We start from the raw sequence: 25,498 nt of genomic DNA, 5'->3' as shown, positions 1-25,498 counted from the left end.
GTGTCATGATAGAAATTAGATAAGGGCAAGTCCCATCTAGAACATCTTACCTGGAAAAGGTTAAGGGCTCTGACGGCAGCATGATCCAGTGTCATATACTGATTAAGGTCGAAGGTGGTAAGATCAAATTGTCCAAAATTAGACTCATCATTTAAGAGCTCTAAATATTTAATCACAGCAGACAGGGAACAGATGGCAACCTGGAAAATAAAAATTCAACAGAAGTCTAACCACAGATCTACTCAGCCTGACAATTGGCCACTGGTGCATTGCTGGGACTAAATTTAGGTACAATGCGGCCAATGTAGAGTTTGTGCTTGAACAGCAGTTTTTCAAAGTTAAATTATTGTTCAAAGATGTAAGTAATTCACAGCTGTTTCTCCAGAGGTCCTTGAAAAAGAGAGGGAAAATAACTGGGGAAGAAGGATCTGACAAATAGTGCATAAACATTAACAAACATTACTTTATAAAGAGGGTGAAACCAACAGTAACTATCCATGGTATTCAACAAGAGTTACTTTTGTATTTTACCTACAAAATAGAGATGAATATTTTCTGGGGCAGCTTTCCTTAATCCCTAATCTGCTGCAGTACAGTTCCCATCATTGCCAAACAGCATGGACAGTGTTACTGCTAGCTCAAAATGGTGGGACTCATGCTCCAACATAGCTGAAGAATACCCAATTGGGGAAGGCTGATGTTGAAAAATACATGAATATCATTATATGTGAAACTGTGGGTCTGCTTTGCCATTACTACCTCTATTTAGAAACCTCTAATAAATCTTATAGCAGTAAATATTAGAGGTATGCATCATTTTAAAACTTTAGCAAACTCAGTAGGAACTTGCCTGAAGGCATTCCTCTGACATTCTTACACAGAATTCTATCTTACATATTCCTTCTCCAAGGAAAATGATTTCTCCAGTGTCATTGGCTTAAGCCAGTTCCTTCTCAAACCCTTATGTTAAGATGGCTCCTAGTGGCCATTATATATTAACAACAGCCAATAAAGAGCTGCTATAAACAGGCAAATAGCAAGTTGCAAAATTTTGGAAAGGCTTGGGGAAAAGGTTTGCAATATTTCATTAGTTTAGAAATTTTCATTTAGAATGACAGTGGTTAGTGAATGCTGCCTAAGGAGCAAATTATATGTTTATGTCTAGAGAGAAAGACAGGCATATTTGAGCATCTATGAAATTATGCTCCCAAAAGGAGCATTCCTCCCTTCTCTTGTAGGCTGCAGTTCTAAAATGAACACATACATAATCTACAAAGTGCACTGCTTGTTTCTGATTCATCACCTGATAGAAATTTAACCCACAGCTCACTGATCAGTTAATAAGATTTTCCATTATCATCATTCACTGAAATGTAACATTCATATATTATAAATGCAATCCAAGAGGAAAAAATTACAGGTAGTCCTCATGTAGCAACTGCCTCATTAAGCGACTGTTCACAAATACAACAGTAATAAACAGTAGTAAATGCTATTAAAAAAATCATTTTCCAACCAATGCGTGCACTTATGCCCAAATTTCTGTGCCTGATATTGCTGTATGACAGAACTTTATCTAAATAAGATGGCAGCAACCAGGGATCTTTGCAGCATCTGTCTGTCTGTCTGTCTCTCTCTCTGTCACATGGTTTGCTTAGCTACCATATTGTTTAGCGACCATTTCACCAGAACCAACTGCGGTTGCTAAACAAGGACTACCTGTACTCAGTTAAGTGACATGAATAAATGGGTGGGAATGAGAGAAGAAAAGAGAGAAAAAGTGACTGAGCCATTCAGAGACCCAAGAAAGAATGAGAATTGTGACTGGTAAAGTTCTGCTTAGAAAAAGATTTGCTTGTTTTGAATACATGATTAAGCATTTATACAGGCACATGGCAAAGAAATGAATATAAATCTAAAAGCATGATTAATTTGATTGGTTATGATGGATGAAAGATTGTGGGAATTAATGAAGGATGCAAGGAATACAATGTCACTGAAGCCAGCTGTTATCTGTCTAACACTGACACACACTCCTTTGATTTATGGCACGTGTCCACTCCCAATTCACTCACCTGCTTATCCATTTCAGGTAATGCTGCACTAGACACACGCTCCTTCCTTCTTGACTGCAGCAAGCGGTTGAGATCTTGAACAACGTCTTTTGCTGAAAATTCACTCTTTTTCCTATCTGTGATCAGGATTCCTCCTCTTTGAACCACCTTTACAAACAAAATAATTAGGAGTAATCTCTCTGGTTATAGGTAAAGCACTGTTAATTGTATTCAATAAAATAGACACAGAGTCTGGTAGCACTTTAAAAACTTGCCAACTTTATTGAGGCATAGGTTTTTGTGAGCAGGAGCTCACTTCATCAGATTCATATAGTGGGTTCAGTATTATAGCACTTTAAATAGAGAGAATTAAAAGGGAGGGAAGGGGGAAAACAAGGTGAGAAGAAAATGGGTTTACAAAACAGCAGAGAGTGGGGAAAAAACCTCTCAAAGAGGAAGTTGGAGGCATTATCTTATCAATTAGCAAATGTAGTAGATTAAGAACTCGTCCCTATTCAAGACTTCTGTAATAGATTAGAATTTTCTAACGTATTGTAATTCTATTGTACTGGCAAAGTTTCATTGTTTCACCATTGCTGAGATCAGGGAGATTAGTGATGGAGTGACTTGGAAGACTGAAATGTCTCATTTACAAATTGATAAGGTAACACTCAATCCTTTCAATTTCTGCTATCATACAAATCCATTAGTTTCCCATTGTGTTTTTTTCTCCACCTTCTCCTTTTAACTCTCTGCATTTAAAGTCCTATAATAGCAAACCCATTCTATGAATTGGATGAAGTAAAGCTGCTGCTCACAAAAGCTCATGCCCCAATAAACTGTTAGTCCTGAAGGTGCTACCAGACTCTATTTTGTTGATATAGATTGATCCGGCTCCTCTCCCATCTGCATTATGGAATTCAGTATTTTCTTAAGTGAAGTTTTACTACTTTTGTTTTTAAGCATTTTCACTGTCATATATCCAGAGTGCCCTGGAGAAAATCTAGGTGATCGCTAAGAGTCAACACCAACTCAATGGCACATAATCAATCAATCAATCATTATATATATAATCATGCTACTTCACAACGAGACTGTCAAAGAACTACTAATCAGATGTAGCTTTTAAAGCTGAAGTGATAGAAAAGGAACAGCTCACCACATTTATTCACAGTCTCACATATATAATCAATTATTACTTCAATAGCATAATACAATCCAGGTTTGCGGTAGATCAAACCTGCAAGGTGAGACCCAATGAGAAGCCACATGCTTGCCATCTGCTCATTATTTCAAGCTGAATAAATATCATACATTGAACTATTGCTAGCAGTATGACTGAAGATCTGAATTTAATTTTGTGAGCTACACTACATGCAGAAAGGTTTGATTTTATTTCAGTGAGTTGATAATATCTCTATTAATAAATTGTGTATCTGACACACCGTACTGTATTTATCAGGAGAGCATCAAATTAGAAAGAATGCAGAAAATAGTGAATTACAACAGGTGCCCATTTTCAGAGTGTGACAAGAATGACTTTCACACCTAAACTGACCCACAAGAAAAATGAAGAATCTTTAAGATATGGACAGAGATGCAAACGGTAATGGCAAAGACTAGAGCCGTTTGATCACCTAATAATTTTCATGAGTGGCACTGAAGCATTACATCATTTTTTACATCAATAAAAAGCCAGAGTGAGATATCACATACAGATAGTCCTCGCTTAACTACCACAATTGGGACCAGCAATTCCATTGCTAAGCGACAGTCACTAAGCAAAAACTCAAGTGACTACACCAGACTTACGACATCACTTCTGCCGCAGTCATTAAGCAAATCACCTATGGTCATTAAATGAGACATCACATGACTGCGACTTGCAATTTCACTGCTGACTTCTCCATTGAATCTGCTTGTTGGAAACTGGCCATGATGCGCGCAAATGGCAATCACATGACCGCAGAACACTGCAACGGTCATAAACGGCTGCCAGTTGCAAAGTGCCCAAATCTCAATCATGTGACTGCGGGGGTGCTGTGACAGTCATAAGTGCGAGGACCGGTCATAAAGTTACTTTTTCAGTGCCATCATAACTTTGAACAGTCGCTAAACCGGGCAGTCATTAAGCAAGGTCTACCTGTTCAAGCCAGATACTTTTCCTAGAGGATTTTTCTTCCAAAGGAAAAGATGTACCAGTAGAGGATCAGACCCAAGAGGTATCTATATATTTAGTGTTCCCACTGGAAAAGGATGTCAAGTCAAGATACTAAAGTGAATATAGACCTAATCTTAATGGACAGGATGAGTTTATCCTCCTAACCAGATGTTCAAAACAAAAGGCTCCAGAGGAATGAAAGCCCAGAAACACCATGCCTACTTACATGATCTGCAGTTTCAGGGACACTCCTGCAGATCAATATATTATCATCAGTTGTATAATTTGGGGATTGCCTTAAGACTCAGTATCAATTTAAATATTTGCCTTTCCAGTTAACTGGCATTGCAGACAACCAATGTCTTAGTTCTGTTCAGCTTTCGTATCTTCCTTGAACCTGGACACTTTCAATTCTTCTTTGATCTTTGAAAATGGGCTTGTGTCGTCTTTTTAGTTCTATGACCAGGATTCATTTTGCCTTCTTGATTTATGATACTAAAAATACTTCTATGTGTTTGGAAGACCTTCAGAGTTGTTCAGTCTTAACAGTTCCTGAAAAGTGTTTTTTTCCCTAGCCTTAGGCAAATAAATAGCATGTCCAATAAGCATGAGCCTAGCTAATGGCTGGGTTTATATATTGCACTAAGCTACTGAGATTCCTGTTTAACTTTACATGTTATATGAACCCAGACAACTGGACTTTATTCCATAAAGCATAGGTAACCAAGCCATACCTTAGCATGATGAGTGATTACAGTCACCAACTTAAGTTTTAGTTAATGTGTTAATATTAACACCATTAGTTAAGCTAATTAGAGCCTGCTGATGCAGACCTACTCAAAAATAATTACTAATGATTAAGAGAGCACCAAGAACTCCAGAATTATTAATGAGCTGCTCCTTCTTCTACCACAGTTTTAAGTTCATGTAAACAATGTCTATGGTTTCAGAATTTCCATGGCTTACCTGCCTCAATTTCTCCATATCTCCAGCAGCCTCTCCAACAGGTAGCAGGCATTCCTTTGGCCCCATCTGAATCAACAGTGCTTCAAGGTTGGAAAACTGATCATTATCTGCAAATTCAGATACTTCTAGTTTTCTCGCCAATGAATCCACATATCCTACTCCAATAACTTTCTGTCCATCAACTGAGGACAGCTTAATGGCCACAACACCAACTGAAGAGGACATATCATGGTTACTAAAAAGAACATCCTCAAACTGAGCAAGGTTACCTGGAGAACCCTATTTGAGAAAAGAGTAACACAGAATTAGAAGGAATTAAATGTCATACAATCACGGCAATGAAACTATCAAAAGGTTTAGACTCGATTTTTCTATATACCTATTTAAATTATTTGATACAATGTTACAGAGGCTGCCAATCAAGTGTACTACTATCACAACTGTTCTCTCTCACCCTTTCCCACAGAGAAGAACTGCTAGACTAGAAAAATATATATTTCAAGTCAATAACTTTAGTCAATGTATTTCGTTCACAGTCACAAGACGTAAATGACACAGAAACTCATTGATTTCTCCTTACTCTAAAGAATGGCCCTGTCTTTAACCCCACAAATTAAGTAGTTTAGGAAAATAAGTTAAGACTTATCCTATTTAGAGAGATGAGACTATTACCTAAATGCTGCTATCTCCCATTCCTGAAAGAGAATCTCTTTGTTTCTTTAGCCTATCTATTCAGTCTATTGTTTCTCATGAATTCCCAGGCAGGAGCATCTTGCTGTATGCCTATGGCTTAAGAAGGGAAGGAAGGAAGTAAATAGTGGTTCCATCCCCAATCAGTTTATACAGATTATCTCCCACAAGAAAGTTTGATCTAACCTAAAGTGGAACTCTGCTCATGGGAATTTTCAAGTGGAGGAATGGAGGAAGCAAGTTATGACTAGAGAATAGAAGCAAAAAGATTTCCTACATCTGTCAGAGTTGCATAGCTAGGTGGGAATTATATTAGTAGTTTTGGAAGTTCTTCCACTCTCCTCCCAGTCATAAGGTTAATGTACTTCACACCACCCTAGTTTTTCCAAGGAGAATGGGCAGGGAAAGAAGAACCTTGCAGCCTTTTGCTGAAAAGTAGGGGCCTGAGTTTCAGCACCAACCATCAGTTGTGGCCAACATCCTCCCCATCTTTTTCCTACAGGAGAGAAATGTAATTGTTGGGAGATTCCTGCAGCTGCTGCTTGCAGACACTGTGCAAGGGACTCTGAAAAAGAGCTTTTTCCAAATTTTAGGTGAAGCCAGATTGCTACCAATTTATTTCCTCTTGGGAAAGAATAGGGTAATAGGCTGAGTAGGGGAAAAATATTCCTTTGTTGCTAATTGTCACCATCCAGTTAGCAGTCAAAATTTGGAGTCATAAGTTTTTGGCTCAGCTGGCAAATCTAGATCAACCCAAAGTGTCATACCATAAGGTAACATTACTGGTGTAGTATTTATGGAATATTTACAAGATGTCTGGTTCCTTATTCATCATTCTAATGTGATAAAACATAGAACTATAAATATTTATATACAGTGCCTGAATTTTTAGACACATATAAAAACAAAACTAAAAATTGATCAGGTAAGTTGTTTGGCCAATTTTATTAACTATTTCACATGAACTGATTTCCAGAGACTTCCCTCTCCTTAGGTCCTTTCATCTAATTATAGATAAAAGCAAAGTTTTACTTTTTACTAGAAAAGTAAACCTGACTCCTCCAGTTATTCATATTACATTTCATAATACAGTATCTAGATTGCAACTTAGATGCTCTGTAGTGCCAAGGACTGAAAAAATGCCTTGAAACCAGAGCCCATTCCACCTTCCCTAATTTGGTGCTTCTGGATGTAGTAGGTAACTCTCATAATCTCTATTCAGTATAACCAATGACTTATGAGTAACCAGGTTGGAGAAATCTATGTTCCTCATCAGATACTCTTTTGTGTCCCACCCCTTAGGATAATAAAGGGAACTTAGACAAATGGATATACAAAATAAGCCCCTTTTGTTGCAGCATCCCAGCTAGGAAAATCTTTTTGAAAAATGTTGGGTAAGTTTCATGGCTATTAAGTTTTATTATGCATAGTTTTAATATTACTCTGATTGTTTTAAGAAATATTTGATTTTGCCATTATTTTATTATATTGTGATATTAACAGCACATTGTTATGCTATTAAATAAATAAGTATAGCAAGATCCCAAGCTTAGTTCTCACTGAAGTCATAAACCTGTATTTGGGCTGAACCTCTTAAGGCTGCTAAAAAGGGCTCTCATGACTGAATAGCTCTTTATACAAATAATTTTCTACACAACAAAAAGAGCTATGCAATGGAAATTTTGCAACCTAGTTTCTCTGCCACATGTTAAATAGAATGCATGAACGAATCTTGTTTTATTTGGAGTAATTTATTATTTTAATTTGGAGTAATATTCTGAAGTAACATTGCCAACATATAGAAAAGAACTTCTAACAGTTAAAGAACTGAACATTTTCCTTAGTGCAATTTTCCACAATTAAAATCCAAAACAGTAAAAACAATAAAAATATAAATATCCATATTAAAATTAAGTAATAACAATTCTATATAAAAAGGTGGGGAGCAGTACTGATCATCCTACCAGCCAATTCCAACAATGTAAGCCCCCATCAGGCCCCCAGGCCATCTGGTATAACCATGTTTTCACACTTTTTCAGAAGACCAGGGGAGTGGGGGCAGCCCACACTTCAGATGGTAAGCTGTTCCACAGGGCAGGGGCCATGGAAGAAAAGGCCCTGTTTCTAGACCCTTCCAGCCAAATGTCCTTGACTGGTGGGGTCCGTAACATGCCCCTTCTGCCGTAACGAGTGGGACAGGCAAATATAACGGGGGGCGAGACAGCTCCTCAGATAACCTGGTCCTGTGCCATGACAGACTTTAAAGGTAATAACCAACACCTTGAATTGGACCCAGAAGCAAACAGGCAATCAATGCAGCTCGCGTAACGGAGGTGTTATATGTGCCACCCTAGGGGCGTTCAAAACTGTCTGCACAGCTGCATTTTGCGCCAGCTGTAGCTTCCAAATACTCTTCAAGGGTAGCCCCACATAGAGCGCATTGCAGTAACCCAAACAGGAAGCGACCAGGGTGGGAGTGACCGTGCAGAGGGCCTCCTGATCCAGGAAGGGGCGTAACTGACACACAATACGAAGTTGTACAAAAGTACTTACAGATCTGTAGTCAGAGCAATATACATACTTCTGTACACAATGATCACGTACCTTGTAGGCCAAATACCATTCAGTCTCTTTGGTGGATTTGTTTCCTGCCTTGTTCTTGTATACTTCAGCCCTGTACTGACGAACCAGAAGCAGATTTCGCAAAAAAGATTCAAAATTCATCTTGCTGAGCGCAACACTCTCAAGTTTCTGAGTTCCTAAAAGATAAGAAAAACCTTGAAGGAACATGGTTGACACACTAAAATTAAAAGTTATGATTTGGTCAAGATAAGCATTGTTAAATCTTATTGTTTTTGATTGGGAAGTAAGGAACATAAAAAATCCCTGCCAAAGTCAAAGATACATAAATTAGGCTAGAGGATGTCAGACTACAGCTCAGACATGGCTACAATATCAATCTTTATTCTCCCTGAAATTCAACCCTCCATTCTGGAGATAGATAGCAGCCGAAAATTCAAGAACTCAGTACTGCTACAGATACAGGTAGTCCTCACTTACTGATAGCAATTGGGACCAGCAACTCCATCACTAAGCAACATGGTCATAAAGTGAAACATCATGTGACTGCCCCCAACTACACGTCAGTTCAGGCTATTGGTGTTGAGCGAATCACTGCAGGTCGTTAAGCATGGTATCATGTGGCCACAACTTGCAACTTCCTGCTGGCTTCTCCATTGATTTTGCTTGTTGAAAGCTGGCTGTGAAGGTCACAAATGGTAATCATGTGACCGCGGGACACTGCAACTGTCGTAAATGCATGTCAGTTGCCAAGTGTCTAAATTGTAATCACATGACTGTGGGGATGCGACAGCCACAACTTCAAGGATTAGTCATAAATCTCCTTTTTTGGTGTCCATGTAACTTTGAACTGTTGCTGAACGAATGGTCAGTAAGTGAGGACTACCTGTATTGTTTTATTGCAGACTAGTGTTATGTGCATATTACTTTGCTACTGTAACCTTGCCTAAGGGACGATATGAGAAGTATACCCACTGATATGCATATTATTGAAAAGTTAAGAATTGAGGCTTGTATACCAAAGAGTTCAGGCTTCATACAGAAACTAGGCCTTGACTAATATCTATTTAAGAAAAGTACAAGAACAGGATGAAGGAGGCAAAATTAATACCAAGAAGGTAATTAATTAATTAGAGGTATACTAAAGAAAACAAATGAGTTAAGAATGAGTAGACCAGGCCAATAGAGGGGACAAGCAAGGTAAAAATATGATCAGAAAGGACCAACCTATAGCTGGACACACACTAGAAATGTAATGAAGGTAAAGACATTGTTTTAGAACCTTCTAAGAGCCTTGGAGTCCTGATTGGTCTTTTCAGAGTGAGATGAAAGAACCCAGGCAACTGGGACCCCTGAAGATACAATAAGGCCAGGTTCAGACTTTGTGGATTAAGAGCCACAAGGTCTTCATCACTGCCTGGCATAGACCCAGGCCCAACCCCCCTCACTGTACTGAAACCCATTTCTACTGTGTTCTATGGGGCTTTAATTGGAGTGACCATTCAACTAAAAGCTCACAACCCTGGGTAGGAATAAGTGTACTGAGAAATGCTTCTATAAGTGCTAAGAAGTTTTTTTACTTGATTTTTGTATTTTGCTTGCTTTAGTAAAAAAGAAAATTTTAGTCTAACAACAAAGAAACTAGCAAATAGAGGTATTTTTGTCCATCTGTTCATTAGGAAGCATGCCTTCTCTGTAGCAGCACCTGCATTCTGGAACATCATCCCTCCTGAGATACATCTTTCCCTCCCCCCCCCCCCCCCGTTCTGAAAACCCGGCTCTTTCTGCAGCCCTTGGGTTAGAGAGGGTGGTGAGTTCTCCCTTTGATAAAAGTTTGATATGCAAAAGTTAACAGAAGTTTCTTCCTGATATGGAATTAAGATAGACTTAATCAGCCATCATCCGAACATTGACTGTAAAAAGGCTGGATATATCTGGCACTCTGGATGTTATTACAACTCCAATTTGTATCATTTCTTACTACTGGTGTACTGCTTAAGGTACTGGAATAGAAAGCAAGAGACCAGGTTTTCTAGTCCTCCCTTAGGCATGGAAGCCAGCTGGGAGACTTTGAGCCAGACATTCTCTCTCAACCCAAGAGGGCTATTGTGGGAAAAACAAGAGGAACCCATTGAGTTGTACAAAGGAGTTGCTCAAACATTTGGTTTGAGATAGTTGAACAGGTTGATGCAGAAACTTGATTTTGTCCTTTTTAATGCAGCCTTACTTTCTTATTCTGTGTTTTGTATTAAATCCACCATGTGGACAACTGATACATTTTCTATAAATAAATAATAAAATCTGATAGAAGCTTTTGTAGAGTTTCAAGCCCTGTGATTGCAAGTACCAAGGTAAATACCAAGTACCAAGGTAAATACCAAGGAAACAGCCAGCTTCTAGCCTAGACCTCCCAGTCAAAATATTACTCTGTGCAGCTACTTTATATTTCTGTCTTTAATAATCTGAAAAGAAAAAAAATGGAGAAATGGTGGGAAAATATAGGGAGCTTATACTGTATATGAAAGACAACAATGTTTAGACTCTAAATCATCATGGATCATTATCATCATCCATAAACAAGGCAGGCAAAATCTCTTCTATAAGTACCGAAGTCAGCAATTCTAAAAGCAGTGCTGGATCAGTCCCACTTTGGAACACAAGCCACCTTCTTACCCTTCCTCCCCAGCAACTGGATTTGAGAGGTATCTCTGAGACTAACTTTCCTAAGTCTGGTACTCATCCAGACACGTGGGACTAGAAATTCCACCCCCAGGACGATGGGGATTGTAACTGGGAAGGTCAGCCTACACTGACTACTAACGATTCTTTGGAAGCCTTTCCCAGCGCTACCTGAAATTGCCAGAGACTAACTGGTTCGCCGGCATGAGTAAAGCATGGCGTCTATTGCTGCGCTAAGGAAAAAGAAATAGGAGCGCAATTTCCAGCACCCTCGAGCAACCCAACCCTGCTATTGTACGCCCGCCAAGGAGAAGCCGCGAAAGCCCCTGAGTCAACCTGTGCCCAGCATCCGAATGATCGCTCGCGTCTTGAAGACCTCCGCCGCCGCCAGCTTTGCATCTTCGCCATGCACCGTGTAGTAGTCGCCGCGCTCGAAGAACCTCACAGTAGTATTTGGTTTGGCAGGCAACGCCAAGACAGCGCGAATAAAGCCGCTTTCGGCGCCCGAGCCTTCAGGCCAGCATCCCTCCCGTGGAGCAGAGACACAAGCGTCTATGGAGGCCGCCATGCTGAAATCGCCCGCCAACCTCAGTGCCGCCAGCAAACAACGTTCATTCTATCCTCCGCCAATCCGGAACACCGCGACTTGTTTCGGCCACCGTAATAGTCCCGCCCTCATCGCAACGCGTCCTAAGCGAAATAGGCCTTTCGGGACACCATCTGATACCGCGGCAGAGCTCTAAGATTCATCGTTATTCGGAAGGGAGTGGCGATGATGTAACCTTTTACACATATTCAGTTGCAAAATAACTTCCTTCCCCCCATTTCGTGAAGAAACATTCAGTGCAGTATTAGAATGCCCTACTATATAGATATGTATAGGACTGTATTTTAAGTATGTTTCGTATTGTAGTTCTGCAAGCAGCCTTTCCCGTGCTAGCTGCGAATTCTGGGAACGGTGGTCTGAACGCTTGGACGGGTGTTGCAGAAATCAAAGGAAAAAGAATAGCTAAAACGTCTTTCAAGCAAATACACGTTTACTTGGAAGTCAGTCCTATTACTGTCAGAAGGCGTTTAAAGTAGGACTTCACAGGTTGTAACACATCTTTGAAACAAGCACCATTTTCTGCTCATTTTTTTTTCTCCAGTATAGCTAATCTTGGGTTTGTTTATTCAGACGTTTCTTCTGCTTTGTTGATTACAATTGAGTTTTAGAACAAAACTGTAAAAAGCTGTACCTTTACAGATAATAATAATTAGCCTTTAAAGTAATCCTAGACATACTTGGAAGTAAGTCCAATTTAATTCAATGACTGAGTACATATAAAACTCCAAGTCATGGTTTGTTTTAATCATTTTTTTAAGCAAGCCACCATGTGTAGCATCATCTATTGCACTAAGTAATAATGTGGTTTATTGGTTTTGGATTAATGCAATAGTGAACCAAGCCATTGGTTTGTAACCCATGGTTTGTGGTTTATTGTGTGAACAGGCAATTGTGGATTTATTTATTCCATAAATCATTGTTAAGCAACTACTTAATGTTTTAGCATTTTATGTGAAACCAGTCAGTGGCTGGATTCATACACTGCGCTAAGCCAAGGGGGCTCACTTTTCGAACGTCACTGTTATCTGTAGAGAAGAGGGTGGGATTCTTTTTGGTACCATGCAGTTGCCTGACAAAGATGTGGAGTGAGGAGCAGTTATTTTTGGTGGCTCATTGTAAGAATTTTTATCATTCTGTCATAGAGTTTCTGTCATTTCTATTATTCTATCCATACCAAATGGATTACTGCAATGCACTCTACATGGGGCTGCCCTTGAAGATCATCAGACACTGCAGCTGGTCCAAAATGCAGTGGCACAGATTGTCACAGGTGCACCTAGGTACACTCGTGTTACATGTTGGTTGCATTAGCTCCCAGTGAGCTTTCTGGTAGACTTCAAGGTGCTAGTGTCATCTATAAAGCCCTCCATGGCATGAGGCTGGGTTATTTTCAGGACTGCCGCCCCTGGTTGTTTTTACCCATCCCACTAAGTCCGACAGGACAGGTATGCTCCGGGTTCCCTCAATTAAAGAATGTCAACTAATGGGACCTAGGAAGCATGCTGTTATTGCCACAGTGCCTGCCCTCTGGAGCACCATATCTCCTGGGATTAAATTGACCCTGACCCTTCTGGCATTTCGTAAAGCTTTGAAGACTGGGATGTGCTCCATGATTTGGGAGTTGGGAATGTCGAAGGCCACTGACAGGTTTTCATTGATTGTTTTGTCCAGGTTTACCCTTGGTGACCGCTATATGCTTTTATTCTTTGTTAATATTGTTTTTATGTGTGTTAGCTATTCAGAGTACTATTTGCAAGATGGGCAACCATATAAATTGATTTAGTAATAAATTGTCAACAATTTATTAAAATTGATCAGATCAGATGATCAGATCCATCTTGACCTGAACTCCATATTGGAAGAGTTCATGAGCATGTAAATTTGGCAATAGGTTGTCCTATTACTTGTGATTCTTTTCGATATGGACAGGATGTGTGAGAGATGACAGCTCTCATCTGCTTCTGGCACACTAAATCTGCTAAAGATGGAACTGGTCCCAGTGTTAAGACAGGTGACCAAGATGTGTTCCCTTCTACCTGCACGTGTGTATGTGTATGCCTTCAAGTCAGTTTTTGACTAGTCCCTGCAATTTTCTTGGCAAGGTTTTTCGGAAGTAGTTTGCCATTACCTCCTTCCTAGGGCTGAGAAAGAGTGACTGGTCTAAGGTCACCCAGCTGGCTTTGTGCCCAAAACAGGACTAGAACTCACAGTCTCCTGGTTGCTAGCCTGTTGCCTTAACCACTACACCAAACTACCTAAAGAAGTAATAAAATTTATATTGATGATACCTCCCCTTGATTCAGGAGATTTGTACAACTGTAGGCCAGTCTCAAGTATTCCATTACTGACAGAGAAGTAGCCTTGCAGCTCCAGACACATCTGAATTATATCTTGGTTTTTTACCCATTTCAGTCAGAAGCTCTGGGTTGAGATATAGTATTAAACTGCTTTGATACCTTTAGTTGATGACCTATGCCAGAAACTGGTGAGGGGGGAGTGTGGCCCTGGTAGTATTCCTGGATTTCTTGGGTGCTTTCAATAAATACCACCAACCATGGTATCCCTCTGGACCACCTGCCTAGATTGTTCCTTAGGGAGAATGTTTTATAGTGGCTCCAGTACTTCCTGCCAGGCTATATCCAGAAGGTGGTATTGGGGGGCTACTGTTCTACATCTAGGCTGTTGATCTATAATGTCCCACAGGCTTCCATTTTGTCTCCGGTGCTGTTTAGCATCTACACAAATTTACGGGGAAAAGTCATTCAACACTTTGAACTGAGAAAGCATCCCTATGCTGATGACACCCAACTCTTCTATTCTTTACTATCCAGTTGTAACAATCAGTACCCTAGAACTTTGCCACTCATATCTAAAGCAGTCTGAATCTCAACTACAATTCCAATTTTTTATATACCAGCAGCACCTTCATTTTGCCTCAATTTAATTTCAGCTTGTTCTCTCTCATCCAGCCCAGATCAAGAAAAATAAGTAGTGTGTACTTGGAAGAGCCATGTAATAAAACTGATCTGAGTACTTTGAACTCTGTTTGTAGCAAAAACCCTCTAACATAAGGCTTCTGTATCATGTAAAGAATAGTATTCTTATAGTCTAATAATTAACAAAGAATATTGTAGTTGCAGCTTTTGCCAATCCTGTAACATTCTGCTGGAAAACTTTATGCTTAGCTAGATTGTTTTCTATCGAGCTACAAAAGATAAGGGGCAAAACCTCTTTCCACGTAGGCTGGCAAATAAAGCAGGAAGCTACTGTTGGAAACAGAACTGAAAAAGGCACCCTTCCAGTATAATTGTAATGGCAACCTTTAAGCTCTGAACCAAAAAAATAATCATAATGTGAGACTTTCTGAATGGGACCCCATCAACATTAAGCAGAATTCTATTTATTCCACTTATTCCTCAGTGCTTTTGCATATCTTTATACAACAAAATAGTATTCACAGTCATACTGTTCGTACACATAAATTGAAAATATGGGGAAAAAGATGTTCCCATTTCTCACAGGAGCCTGGAACTGAATCCATAGTATTGTATGTTCATCATTTTCATCCTTTCTTCCCCACTCTGTTTTCTTACCCCCTAGTCTATCTTTAAGGTGCTGGCCTAGAAACCAGAAGACTGAGAGTTCCAGTCTCACCTTGGACATGAAAGCCAGCTGGGGGACTTTGGGCTAGTCACTCTGTCTCAGCCCAACCCACCTCACAAGGTTGTCGTTGTAGGGAAAATAGGAGGTGGGAGCATTAAGTATGTTTGCCACCTTGAGTTGACCAAAATATATAAAAAGATGGGATAAAAATATTATTATTATTATTATTATTATTATTATTATTATTATTATTTCATTAGATTTATATCCCGCTTTTATTTATGTAACTTTAAGGTGGCATTCGAAATGCTCCTGTCTTCTATTTTTTCAAAACAACAACCCCGTGAAGTAGATTGGGGTAAGAGAATGTGACTTGTGTAAAGTCACCCAAATGATAACCAAGATGAATTTCAGTTTTATGAATACTTGAAAATATGCATAGTAGACCCAAAATCCAATCCCACTCCAGGAATTTTTTTTTTTAATGACAAGAACATGTGTGACATGGTATGCTGAAGAGTTGAGAGGTATAGATAAGCAGATAAAGATTTTTCATATATTGAAGATAATGAAGTCTGAAGGGCTTTTCAAGCAAGAAACCCATATTCTCCCTGAGGAAAAGCCATTTTTAAATGGCTTTTAAATAAAGAAATATAATTTTGGTTAGAAATTGGATTTACTACATTTATATATAAAATACAAATCAAAATTTGTCAGAGAAATCATTATTTTAATTAACTTCTAATATTGTTGTTGAACAAAAGATTTTGGATACTGGAGGATATTATAAGTTTGGTACTTAGAAGCAGAGACTGCTAGATTGTAAAGGAATTAAAACTGACCTTGGGAAAAGCATGAGCAAGCTGTTACAGAGGGAGTTAGACAAGAAATTACGTAGCTCAGAGATTAAAGGAACCATGGGAAAAAAAACTTTGCCTTGATTTTGTTTAGCGTTAAGATAGGATAGAGAAAAACTTGGGCAAACTTTCAAGATTCTGTTTATCTACCTTACAACAATAAAGTAGCATTCCTGGAATCCCTGTGGTCCCTGTTTTTTAACCTGGGCTTCCTCAAAGGGCTGGCACAGATTATTTGTGGCGATAATTTGCAATAATTATAATGAAATTAACTCCCAGATTTGTTTTAAAGTTGGTAAAGATTTTATAACATGTGCTAGTTTGCCTCATATCTTTTTCAAAAGTGGATGCTCCATGGTCATGTGATTGTACTCTGGGCACTTGGCAACCCAGTCACACGCCCGGTCACCAAGCACCCCACAATCACACGGTCACCATTTGCAACCTTCCCTGCCGGCTTCCCCAGAAAGTCAATGAGGAAGCTGGCAGGGAAGATCGCAAATCACTGGAGTAAGTCTCCCCTACCCATGCACCCTCCCCAGCCCTTCTGCACTCACCAGCCACTTGCGCACCCCCACGCACCCAACCCACACCACACTCCCACACACCCTGCCCAACCTGTGCAGGCCCTCACAGACACCCATGAACCCCTGTGCACCCTCCCCAACCCATATGACCCCTCTCGTGCACCCCCTCTCCGACCCGTGAGGCCCCTCTCACACACCCCTGCACACCCTCCATGACCTGCACAGCCCCTATCATGCACCTGCGTACCCTCCACTGACCTGCGCGGCACCTCTTGTGCACCCCCACACACCTTCCTCAACCTGCATGGCATCTCTCGCACACCCTCATACACCCTCCCGACCTTCCCATACACCCCCTTGCTCCCCAACCTGGCAAAAGCCACTTACCTGCCTGCCAACCTGCGACTTGCAACTTCCTGCCGGCTTCCCCACTGACTTTGGTTGTGGGAAGCCAGCAGGAAGTTGCCCTGACTAACAACCACGGGATTCAGTTAACACAGCAACAGGGACTGCGGGGACTGCCATCGCTAAGTGATGTGGTTGTGCTTTACAAGCGGATCACTTAGCAATGGAAATTCTGGTCCCAATTGTTGTCATAAGTTGAGGACTACTTGTAGATATGATAACTGTGAGATTATTATATGCACAAAAATTGAAAGACTCTGAAATACCCACAATGGAGGAATGGCTAATGAAGAAGACAGAATTATCAGGGATGGCAAAATTTACTTGTTTGATTAGAGAAAGGACAAAACTACATTTATTAGTGACTGGAAATCCCTTATGGACTTTTTGCTGAAAAAAGAAAAAAAAATGAACTTGTGATTTATGGGCTTGATGATTAGCAAGGGTAGATTATGGAAAGAAGGAAATTATGTTGTAACCTTAGAGTTAAATATAAATGTACTTGTAACTTCTGTTAAGAACCCTTCCCTTCCCTTCCCTTCCCTTCCTTTTTCTATTTATTTGTTTTCACTTTTTTTCACTTACTTATTACTTTTCTTTACTTTTTTTCTTTCAAAATTTGTATTGTTTTATTCTTTTAAAATTTTCTTTATATATATATATATATATATATATATATATACACACACACACACACACACACACATACATACACACACACATATATTTTTAAAGAAAATTTTAAAAGAATAAAACAATACAAATTTTGTTTTATTTATTTATATATAAATAAAGGAATCCTTTTGATGTCCAGAACAATGAGATAACATTCAGAAGTGGCTCAGGCAGTATTAGCCCTTTGAGGTAGCCCAGACAAGAAGTAAATCCATGGGTACTAGTAAATCCATGGGTACTAACTCTGTATTTATTGTAAGGTTACATTAACAGAATCTTGCAAGTCTGAAAGTATCCCTCCCATCCCTTACTTTTACTCTCCTGAAAACTAGGGAAGGTCCCTTCTGAGACGCTTTCTCCACCCCCACCCCCCTCCTTTGGGCTCAGATTTTGTTATCAGACTGTTGTCTAGGCTGCGGCTCTTCCTCCTGTCTCCCAAGGTCATTCCCACATACCTTTACATCCAGACACCTCCTTAATTCACTGCAGTATGAGGAGGAGGAGGAGGTACAGCACTATCAGTCTTGCAAGATCTGTTATTATAGCCAATCTCAATAAAAGTAGTTTTAGCCTTCCTATGGAGTTGATTTTTTTGTCTGGTCTACCTAGTGGGGCTGTCAGCTGGAATAAGTCCAATATGTCTGTTGTAGATAACGATTTAGGTTTTGTTTACTGTTCAGAATGGGAATTATAATTCCTAGGAAAATATCCTGTTTAGTTGATATAAATTATTTTTAAACTGTATTAACTGAATTAAAAGGGACTATTAAGAGATGGATAAACAGTCGCCTAATTCCGTGGATTCTTCCAGCTCCCCATCTTTAAGCTTCCAGCTCACTCATTGAATGTTCTGTCTTCTAAAGTTTTTGTTCTTCCTTGCAGTTCAAGTACTCACCTCACCCAGTGCACTATAAATCAAGGCACTTGTTCTAAAATCTCTTCTATAGGGCTTGATTCAAACCAAGATGCCCCTCTTGAGCTTCATCCTGTGCCACTCTAATGAACCCTTTTCAGTTGAATAATTCATGGATTCCTCTGAAGTTTTATGACTGTTGGCCTGCATTCTACATGTAATGAATGTATTTTTATTACCTCACTAGAACAGCATGACACCACTGTTTTACAGGAAACATAGAAAGAAAAGCCAGTGGCCCTGGAAAACTTCACATCCTTTCCATTGTCTGCAGCTCTTAGCCTGAAGTGTGGTCACACACTACTTTGACTTCAAGTACATCTTTTTCGACCCTAGTGTATTGTACTTAATTAGCTGTTGCTTTAAAGCTGAAAATCAGTGGCCTTATATAGTCAGTCATCTCATAAAAAGTGACTCTGGGTAGCTTACAAGCAGAATAACAATTAAAACCATATCACAATATAAAAACATCAGACATAAATAACAACAAAAAGAAAAAAGAAAAACATAAAGGAATAAACACATAAAAGAACCCCAAGGTAGCGGGAGAACAACCATCATTTAGCTTCATTCAACCAATTTGCAGGGTCGCCATAGGATGAAAGAACCATGTTTTCAAGGCTTTCTGGAAGGCTAACAGAGATGGGGCTAACCTAACCTCAGGAATAATGTTCCAGAGGGAAGGGGCTACAGCAGAAAATCCGTGTCTCCTGGGTCCTGCCAGATGGAGCTCCTTAGTCGATGGAACTCAGAGCACATCTCTTCTGCTGGACCTGTTGGGATGGGTAGATGTAACTGGGAAGAGATGGTCCCTCAAATAACCTGGTCCCATACCATGTAGGTCTTTAAAGGAAACCAGCACCTTGAATTACACCTGGAAGCGAACTGGCAACCAATGCAGCTCGCAGGTGTAATGTGTGCCATCCTAGAGGTACACATAACTGTCTGTTGAGCCGCATCCTAGAGATACACATAACTGTGCAGCTGCATTCAGCACCAGCTGAGGCTTCCGGATGCTCCTCAAGGGCAACTCCGTCTAGAGTGCATTATAGCAATCCATTCTGGAGGTGACCAGGGCATGAGTGACAGTGAGTAGAGCCTCATGGTCCAGAAAGGGGTGCAGCTGGTGCACAACAGTTGTACAGAGGAAGTGAACCAGTGCAAATCTGTGCCACCCACTTCCAGCCCACAGAGTCGATCCAGAAGGATACCATGGCTGATGGTATCAAAGGCCTCCGAGAGGTCAAGAAGAGCAAGGACAGATACACTACCCGTCCTGCCCCCCAGAGATCCAGAAGAGCAACTAATGCTTTCTCCATCCCATGCCCAGGCCTGAATCTCAATTGAAAGGGGCCCATTGCATTTTAACACTCAAAATTTTTATTCAGATAAGCTATTTCAACTTGAACATTGCCATTTCAGGAAGAAAAGTATAACTACAGGTGCTTGGAGATTAATTCTTCTATCAAATATGATTTGAGGAACATAAATGGTTCAGCCTCTGGAGATTTGGAAGCAGAATTCACTTTCTGGGGCACTAGGGGTACAGGTACTATTAAGTACAACCTAATACAGGTAGTCCTCACTTACCGACCATTCATTCAGTGACTGTTCGAAGCTGCGATGGTGCTGAAAAAAATAACTTTATGGCCCATTTACGACCTTCGTAGCATCCCTCAGTTGTGATCACCATTTCATTCAGTACGCATTGTCCTGTGGCTGACCTGTGCTTTTCTTCCCCCCTTGCAGAGCCGAGAGAGTGGAGAGAAAGGGATTGCGAGAGAGCAAGCTGTTTGCTGTGTAAGCAAGCTGTAAGCTGTGTAGATAGTCCCTCTATACATTGAAAGCAATGGAATCACATCAGCAGCCTGAGGCTGGGAGTTTGCAGGTGCACAACGCAAACAGCTTACAGTACTCTCTTGAAATCTCTTCCTCTCCAATCTCTCTGCTCTGTGAGGGGGTGAGGGGGAAAGTAACCAGATTCTATAGGCAATCTCTCCTTTATCTGTCCCTTTCCCAACTGCCAGCATGGTCATATTGCTTTGAATGTGTAGAAGAGCAAACAGCTTACTCTCTTGAAATCTCTTCCTCTCTGCTTTCTGCTCTGTTGGGGGGGGGGGTCAGGCAAAGGAGAGATTGCCTACAGAAATTGCTTGCTTTTTTTCTCTCCCCCCCACCCCCACAGATCAGAGATAGGAGAGAAAGGGATTTCAAGAGAGTAAGCTGTTTGTGTAGGGTGCCCACGGCTCCCAGCCTTGGGCTGCCAGCAGGATCACACATTGCTTTCAATGTATACAAGACAATAAGCAGGCACTAGAGCGTTCCAAAGGGCAGGGGAGTGGTTAGGAGGCAAACAAAAGCTGAAGGTGTGAAACTGAGTAGCTTTGTCTCTTTCGAGCCAGTAAACAGTCAGTCACGTGATTTCCCACTTAGCAACTGCTTCACCAGTCCCAATTAGAGTTAAGCAAGGACTACCTGTACCTTTTACTCTATCTGCTTGCAGAATTGATTTCAAAGTAGCTTTCCATTGCAAGAGTGATAATTTCCCACTACATAGGGTGTTGGATCTCAACATCTTATCCAGCAAGCAGATTTAAAATGGTTTGGCTGGAGAAATGCAGGCCTGCAATCCTCAAGTTGTCTAACATGAGTGCTATAGCAAGCTATCCGTTTCTAATCTCTCCTGAAGCTTCACTATTCAATAGTCTGTTGGGCTACTGAAGGGTGTTCATGAATCATGAAATGCCTATCAATTGCTGAAACTCGTGTAAGATCAGCTTAAGCCTAGTTTTATCTCTGTGTGAAGGAATCTTACTAATAAATAAATGCCAGTAAGTTCCTCTCTTGGGCTGCTCAGATCAATGTTTTCAATCATCTTTCTGCCTCAGCAGTATTTTCTTCCTCCAAAGTCCTAGTCTGCTTTTACAACATAAAAGATTTCATAGGAATAATAATCATTTTTACGTTTGGGGGTTTGATATGTACCCACCAAATTAGCCTTAGCTAATTTGCTAAGTTGCACACCTACATTTATTCACATACCTCTACTCCAGGTATAGCTGCTGGGTACAATTCGACTGAAGAACTACATGGTTCAGGACCCATTTATTTTCAAGACCATCTTGCTCCAAAATGAAACCTGTCCATCCAATAAGATCAGGGAGAGACAGCCTGCTGAAGGACCCATCCCCAAGAGTTCCATCTGTAGGGATCTGCAGTCAGGCATTCTCAATGGTGCCCCCCCAATCCCAGCCACCAGAACTATCTGCCTTCACACATATGGTCTACTTTCTGTCCCTCTTATTATGTGGTAACTAATAAATTGGTTCACCTTGGTACTTAATTTCCTTCTAAATATTGTTACAATAAAGTCAAGGAGCTTTTAAAACAAAGATTAGAAGATATTGAACTCAGCATAACTAGCAGCAGCCCCCAAGTTTGTTTGTTTTATCAAACTTATCCCCGCCCATCTCCCCCCAATGGGGGACTCTGGGCGGCTTACAATATATTAAAACAAGAAATAAATATGCAGTTAAAATTTATAAAAACACATTTACACAGAGTAAAAGAAAGAGGAAAAATCCAGGAAGCCGATGGAAGCATCACCAGGCCTCTAGGGGGCTAGCCAACCCCATATCTGATGACCTCCCTCCCCACCCCAGGCCAGATGGCAGAGCCAGGTCTTCAAGTCCCTCCGAAAGGCCGGGAGTGAGGGGGCCTGTCTCATCTCCAGGGGCAAGATGTTCCAAAGGGCGGGGGCCACAGCAGAGAAGGCCCGCCTTCTGGACCCCGCTAGTCGGAGTTCTTTTGCCGAGGGGGTCTGGAGCAGGCCCTGTGAGATTGGGTGGGACGGGTTCAAATCGTGGGGGAGAGGCGGCCCTCAGGTAGCCTGGCCTCATGCCATGTAGGGCTTTAAAGGTGATAACCAACACCTTGAATTGGCCCGGAAGCAAACCAATACCCAGTGCAGCTCACGGAGCAATGGTGTTATATGGGTCCTTCGGACCCCAAAAATAGCTCATGCGGCTGCATTCTGGACCAGCTGAAGTTTCCGGATACTCTTCAAGGGTAGCCCTATGTAGAGCACATTGCAGTAGTCTATCTAGGAGATAACAAGGGCACAAGTGACTGAAGGGCATCCGGATCCAGGAAAGGGCATAACTGGTGCACAACCCGGAGCTGTGCAAACGCCCTCCTGGCCACGGCTGCCACCTGCTCTTTGAGCAGGAGCTATGAGTCCAGGAGGACCCCCAAATTACGCACTGAGTCTATCTGGGGCAGTGCTACCCCATCCAGCACCAACGGTGACAACATCCCAGATACAGAGGAGCCATTAACCCACAGCCACTCTGTCTTACCAGGGTTCATCTGGAGCCTGTTGTTCCCCATCCAGATCCTTACAGCCTCCAGGCACCGCAAGAGGGCGGTCACAGCATCACTTACCTCACCAGGGATGGAGATATATAATTGAGTATCAGCATGCTGATACCTCATCCCATGATGACGGATGATCTCACCCAGTGGTTTCATGTAAATGTTGAAAAGGAGGGGAGAACCAAACCCTGCAGCACCCCACAGAGGAGTTACATTGTCTTCTCAGTTAACCAAATCACAAACGGCCCACTACTTACATTATCCTATATGCGCTGCCAATAGGCTTTTTCTGAAGCATTTACTACCACCTTCCCTTCTGCAATTATGGATGGCAGATACAAAGGAATCCCTATAGCACTTAGGTAACTGCCTTGTGCCTCCAATGTACCCCAAACCCTATTACATGTTTTTCTATAGTGTAAATTCTATGTGAAACTACATTCTCAATTCTCCCTCTAATGGAAAGGCTGACCAAACAATGTTATCTAGAAGTTTTTTTAAATGACAGGTGTCCTGAAATCACTTCTGTAATTGCTAAGTTTTATGCTTTAGTCATAAGGCTGTGACATATCCAGATCTGTTAATGGAAGCTTAACATGTATTAAATATGTATATTTTTTAATAATATTTGGTGTATCACACTACTCAGAACTGGTTGGAACAGCACAGAAATGTTAGTAATAATTAATGTAGACAGCAACTTTACGAGTACGAGCAGCTTGTAGGTTACAATCATTAGGACAACTAAATGTGGCAGGATAAAAGAATGGACAATTTACCATCAACTTCAAGCTGCATGTCTCTAATTTTACATTCTTGTAGACTTCCTATTTTCAGCAGTTTGCTGGGGCAGGAAGCTTTCTTCTCTGATGGCTTTAACTGTATGTGATGGAATACAGGTGTTGTTGTTTAGTCGTTAAGTCGTGTCCGACTCTTCGTGACCCCATGAACCATATTGCGCCAGGCCTTCCTGTCCTTCACTGCCTTCCTGAATTTGCTCAGTTTCATGCTCATTGCTTCAGTGATGCTATCTAACCATCTCATCCTCTGCCGTCCCCTTCTTCTTTTGCCTTCAATCTTTCTCAGCATCAGGGTCTTTTCCAAAGAGTCCTCTCTTCGCATTAGGTGACCAAAGTATCTGAGCTTGAGCTTCATTATCAATCTTTCCAATGAGCAGTCAGGGTTGATTTCCTTTAAGATTGACTGGTTTGACCTCCTAGCAGTCCAGGGGACTCTCAAGAGTCGTCTCCAGCACCATAGTTTAAAGGCATCAATTCTTTGGCGCTCAGCCTTCTTTATGGTCCAGCTCTCACAGCCATACATTACTACTGGAAAAACCATAGCTTTGACTCTGCGGATCTTTGTCGGCAAGGTGACGTCTCTGCTTTTTAATATGCTATCTAGGCTTGCCATAGCTTTCCTCCCAAGGAGCAAGCGTCTTTTAATTTCATGGCTGCAGTCTCCGTCTGCGGTGATCTTGGAGCCCAAATAAATGAAGTGTTACTGCTTCCATTTCTACCCCTTCTATTTGCCAGGAATTGATGGGTCCAGATGCCAAGATCTTAGTTTTTTTAATGTTGAGTTTCAAGCCAGCTTTTGCACTCTCCTCTTTCACCCTCATCAAGAGGCTCTTTAGTTCTTCACTTTCTGCCGTTAGGGTGGTATCGTCTGCATATCTGAGGTTGTTGATGATTCTCCCTGCAATCTTAATTCCGGCTTGTGATTCTTCCAGCCTGGCATTTCTTATGATGTACTCTGCATATAGGTTAAATAAACAGGGTGACAGTATACAGCCTTGTCGTACACCTTTCCCTATTTTGAACCAATCAGTTGTTCCATGACCGGTTCTAACTGTTGCTTCTTGGCCCGCATAGAGATTTCTCAGGAGACAGGTAAGGTGGTCTGGTACTCCCATCTCTTTAAGAATTTGCCAGAGTTTGTTGTGATCCACACAATCAAAGGCTTTTGCAGTCAATGAAGCAGAAGTAGATATTTTTCTGGAACTCTCGTGCTTTCTCCATGATCCAGCGAATGTTGGCGATTTGATCTCTAGTTCCTCTGCCTCTTCGAAACCCAGCTTGTACATCTGGTAGTTCTCGGTTCATGTATTGCTGAAGCCTAGCTTGTAGGATTTTGAGCATAACCTTGCTAGCATGTGAAATGAAATGATGGTAATTGGGACCAGAATTTCCATCACTAAGCAATACGGTCATAAAGTGCAATATCACACCACTGCATTGCTTAGCGATGGCACTCCTGGCACTCCATGTTGCTAAGTGAGGATTGTGGGTTGTAAGCAAGGATCTCATCGCAACTTCCTGCCAGCTTCCAACAAGGAAAGTCAGTGGGGAAGCCGGCAGTAAGTTGCAAGGCCCAGGCAGCTCGCAAGCAGGCTGGCGGGCAGGTA

At 41.1% G+C, this 25,498-nt stretch overlaps 1 protein-coding gene across 1 annotated transcript in view; it reads right to left on the bottom strand.

Annotated features, from left to right (window-relative positions):
- Window positions 1–11,789, bottom strand: part of MSH2 (mutS homolog 2) — a 71,949-nt gene extending 60,160 nt beyond the window's left edge. The window contains exons 1-5 of the mRNA XM_007428471.4: window positions 11,467–11,789; window positions 8,476–8,630; window positions 5,182–5,460; window positions 2,076–2,222; window positions 51–200 (exon numbers count right to left, since the gene is read on the bottom strand). Of these exons, the coding sequence (XP_007428533.1) occupies window positions 51–200; window positions 2,076–2,222; window positions 5,182–5,460; window positions 8,476–8,630; window positions 11,467–11,698 (963 nt within the window). The 5' untranslated portion in view covers window positions 11,699–11,789. The remainder of the gene's footprint in view (window positions 1–50; window positions 201–2,075; window positions 2,223–5,181; window positions 5,461–8,475; window positions 8,631–11,466) is intronic.
- Window positions 11,790–25,498: the final 13,709 nt, after the last annotated feature.

Source organism: Python bivittatus, unplaced genomic scaffold, assembly GCF_059951505.1.
Source record: "Python bivittatus isolate LINGU-HERP-01145 unplaced genomic scaffold, Pbiv_v1 ctg000020_np1212, whole genome shotgun sequence".
NCBI lineage: Eukaryota > Metazoa > Chordata > Lepidosauria > Squamata > Pythonidae > Python > Python bivittatus.
This window is presented reverse-complemented; position numbering and strand designations above follow the sequence as displayed.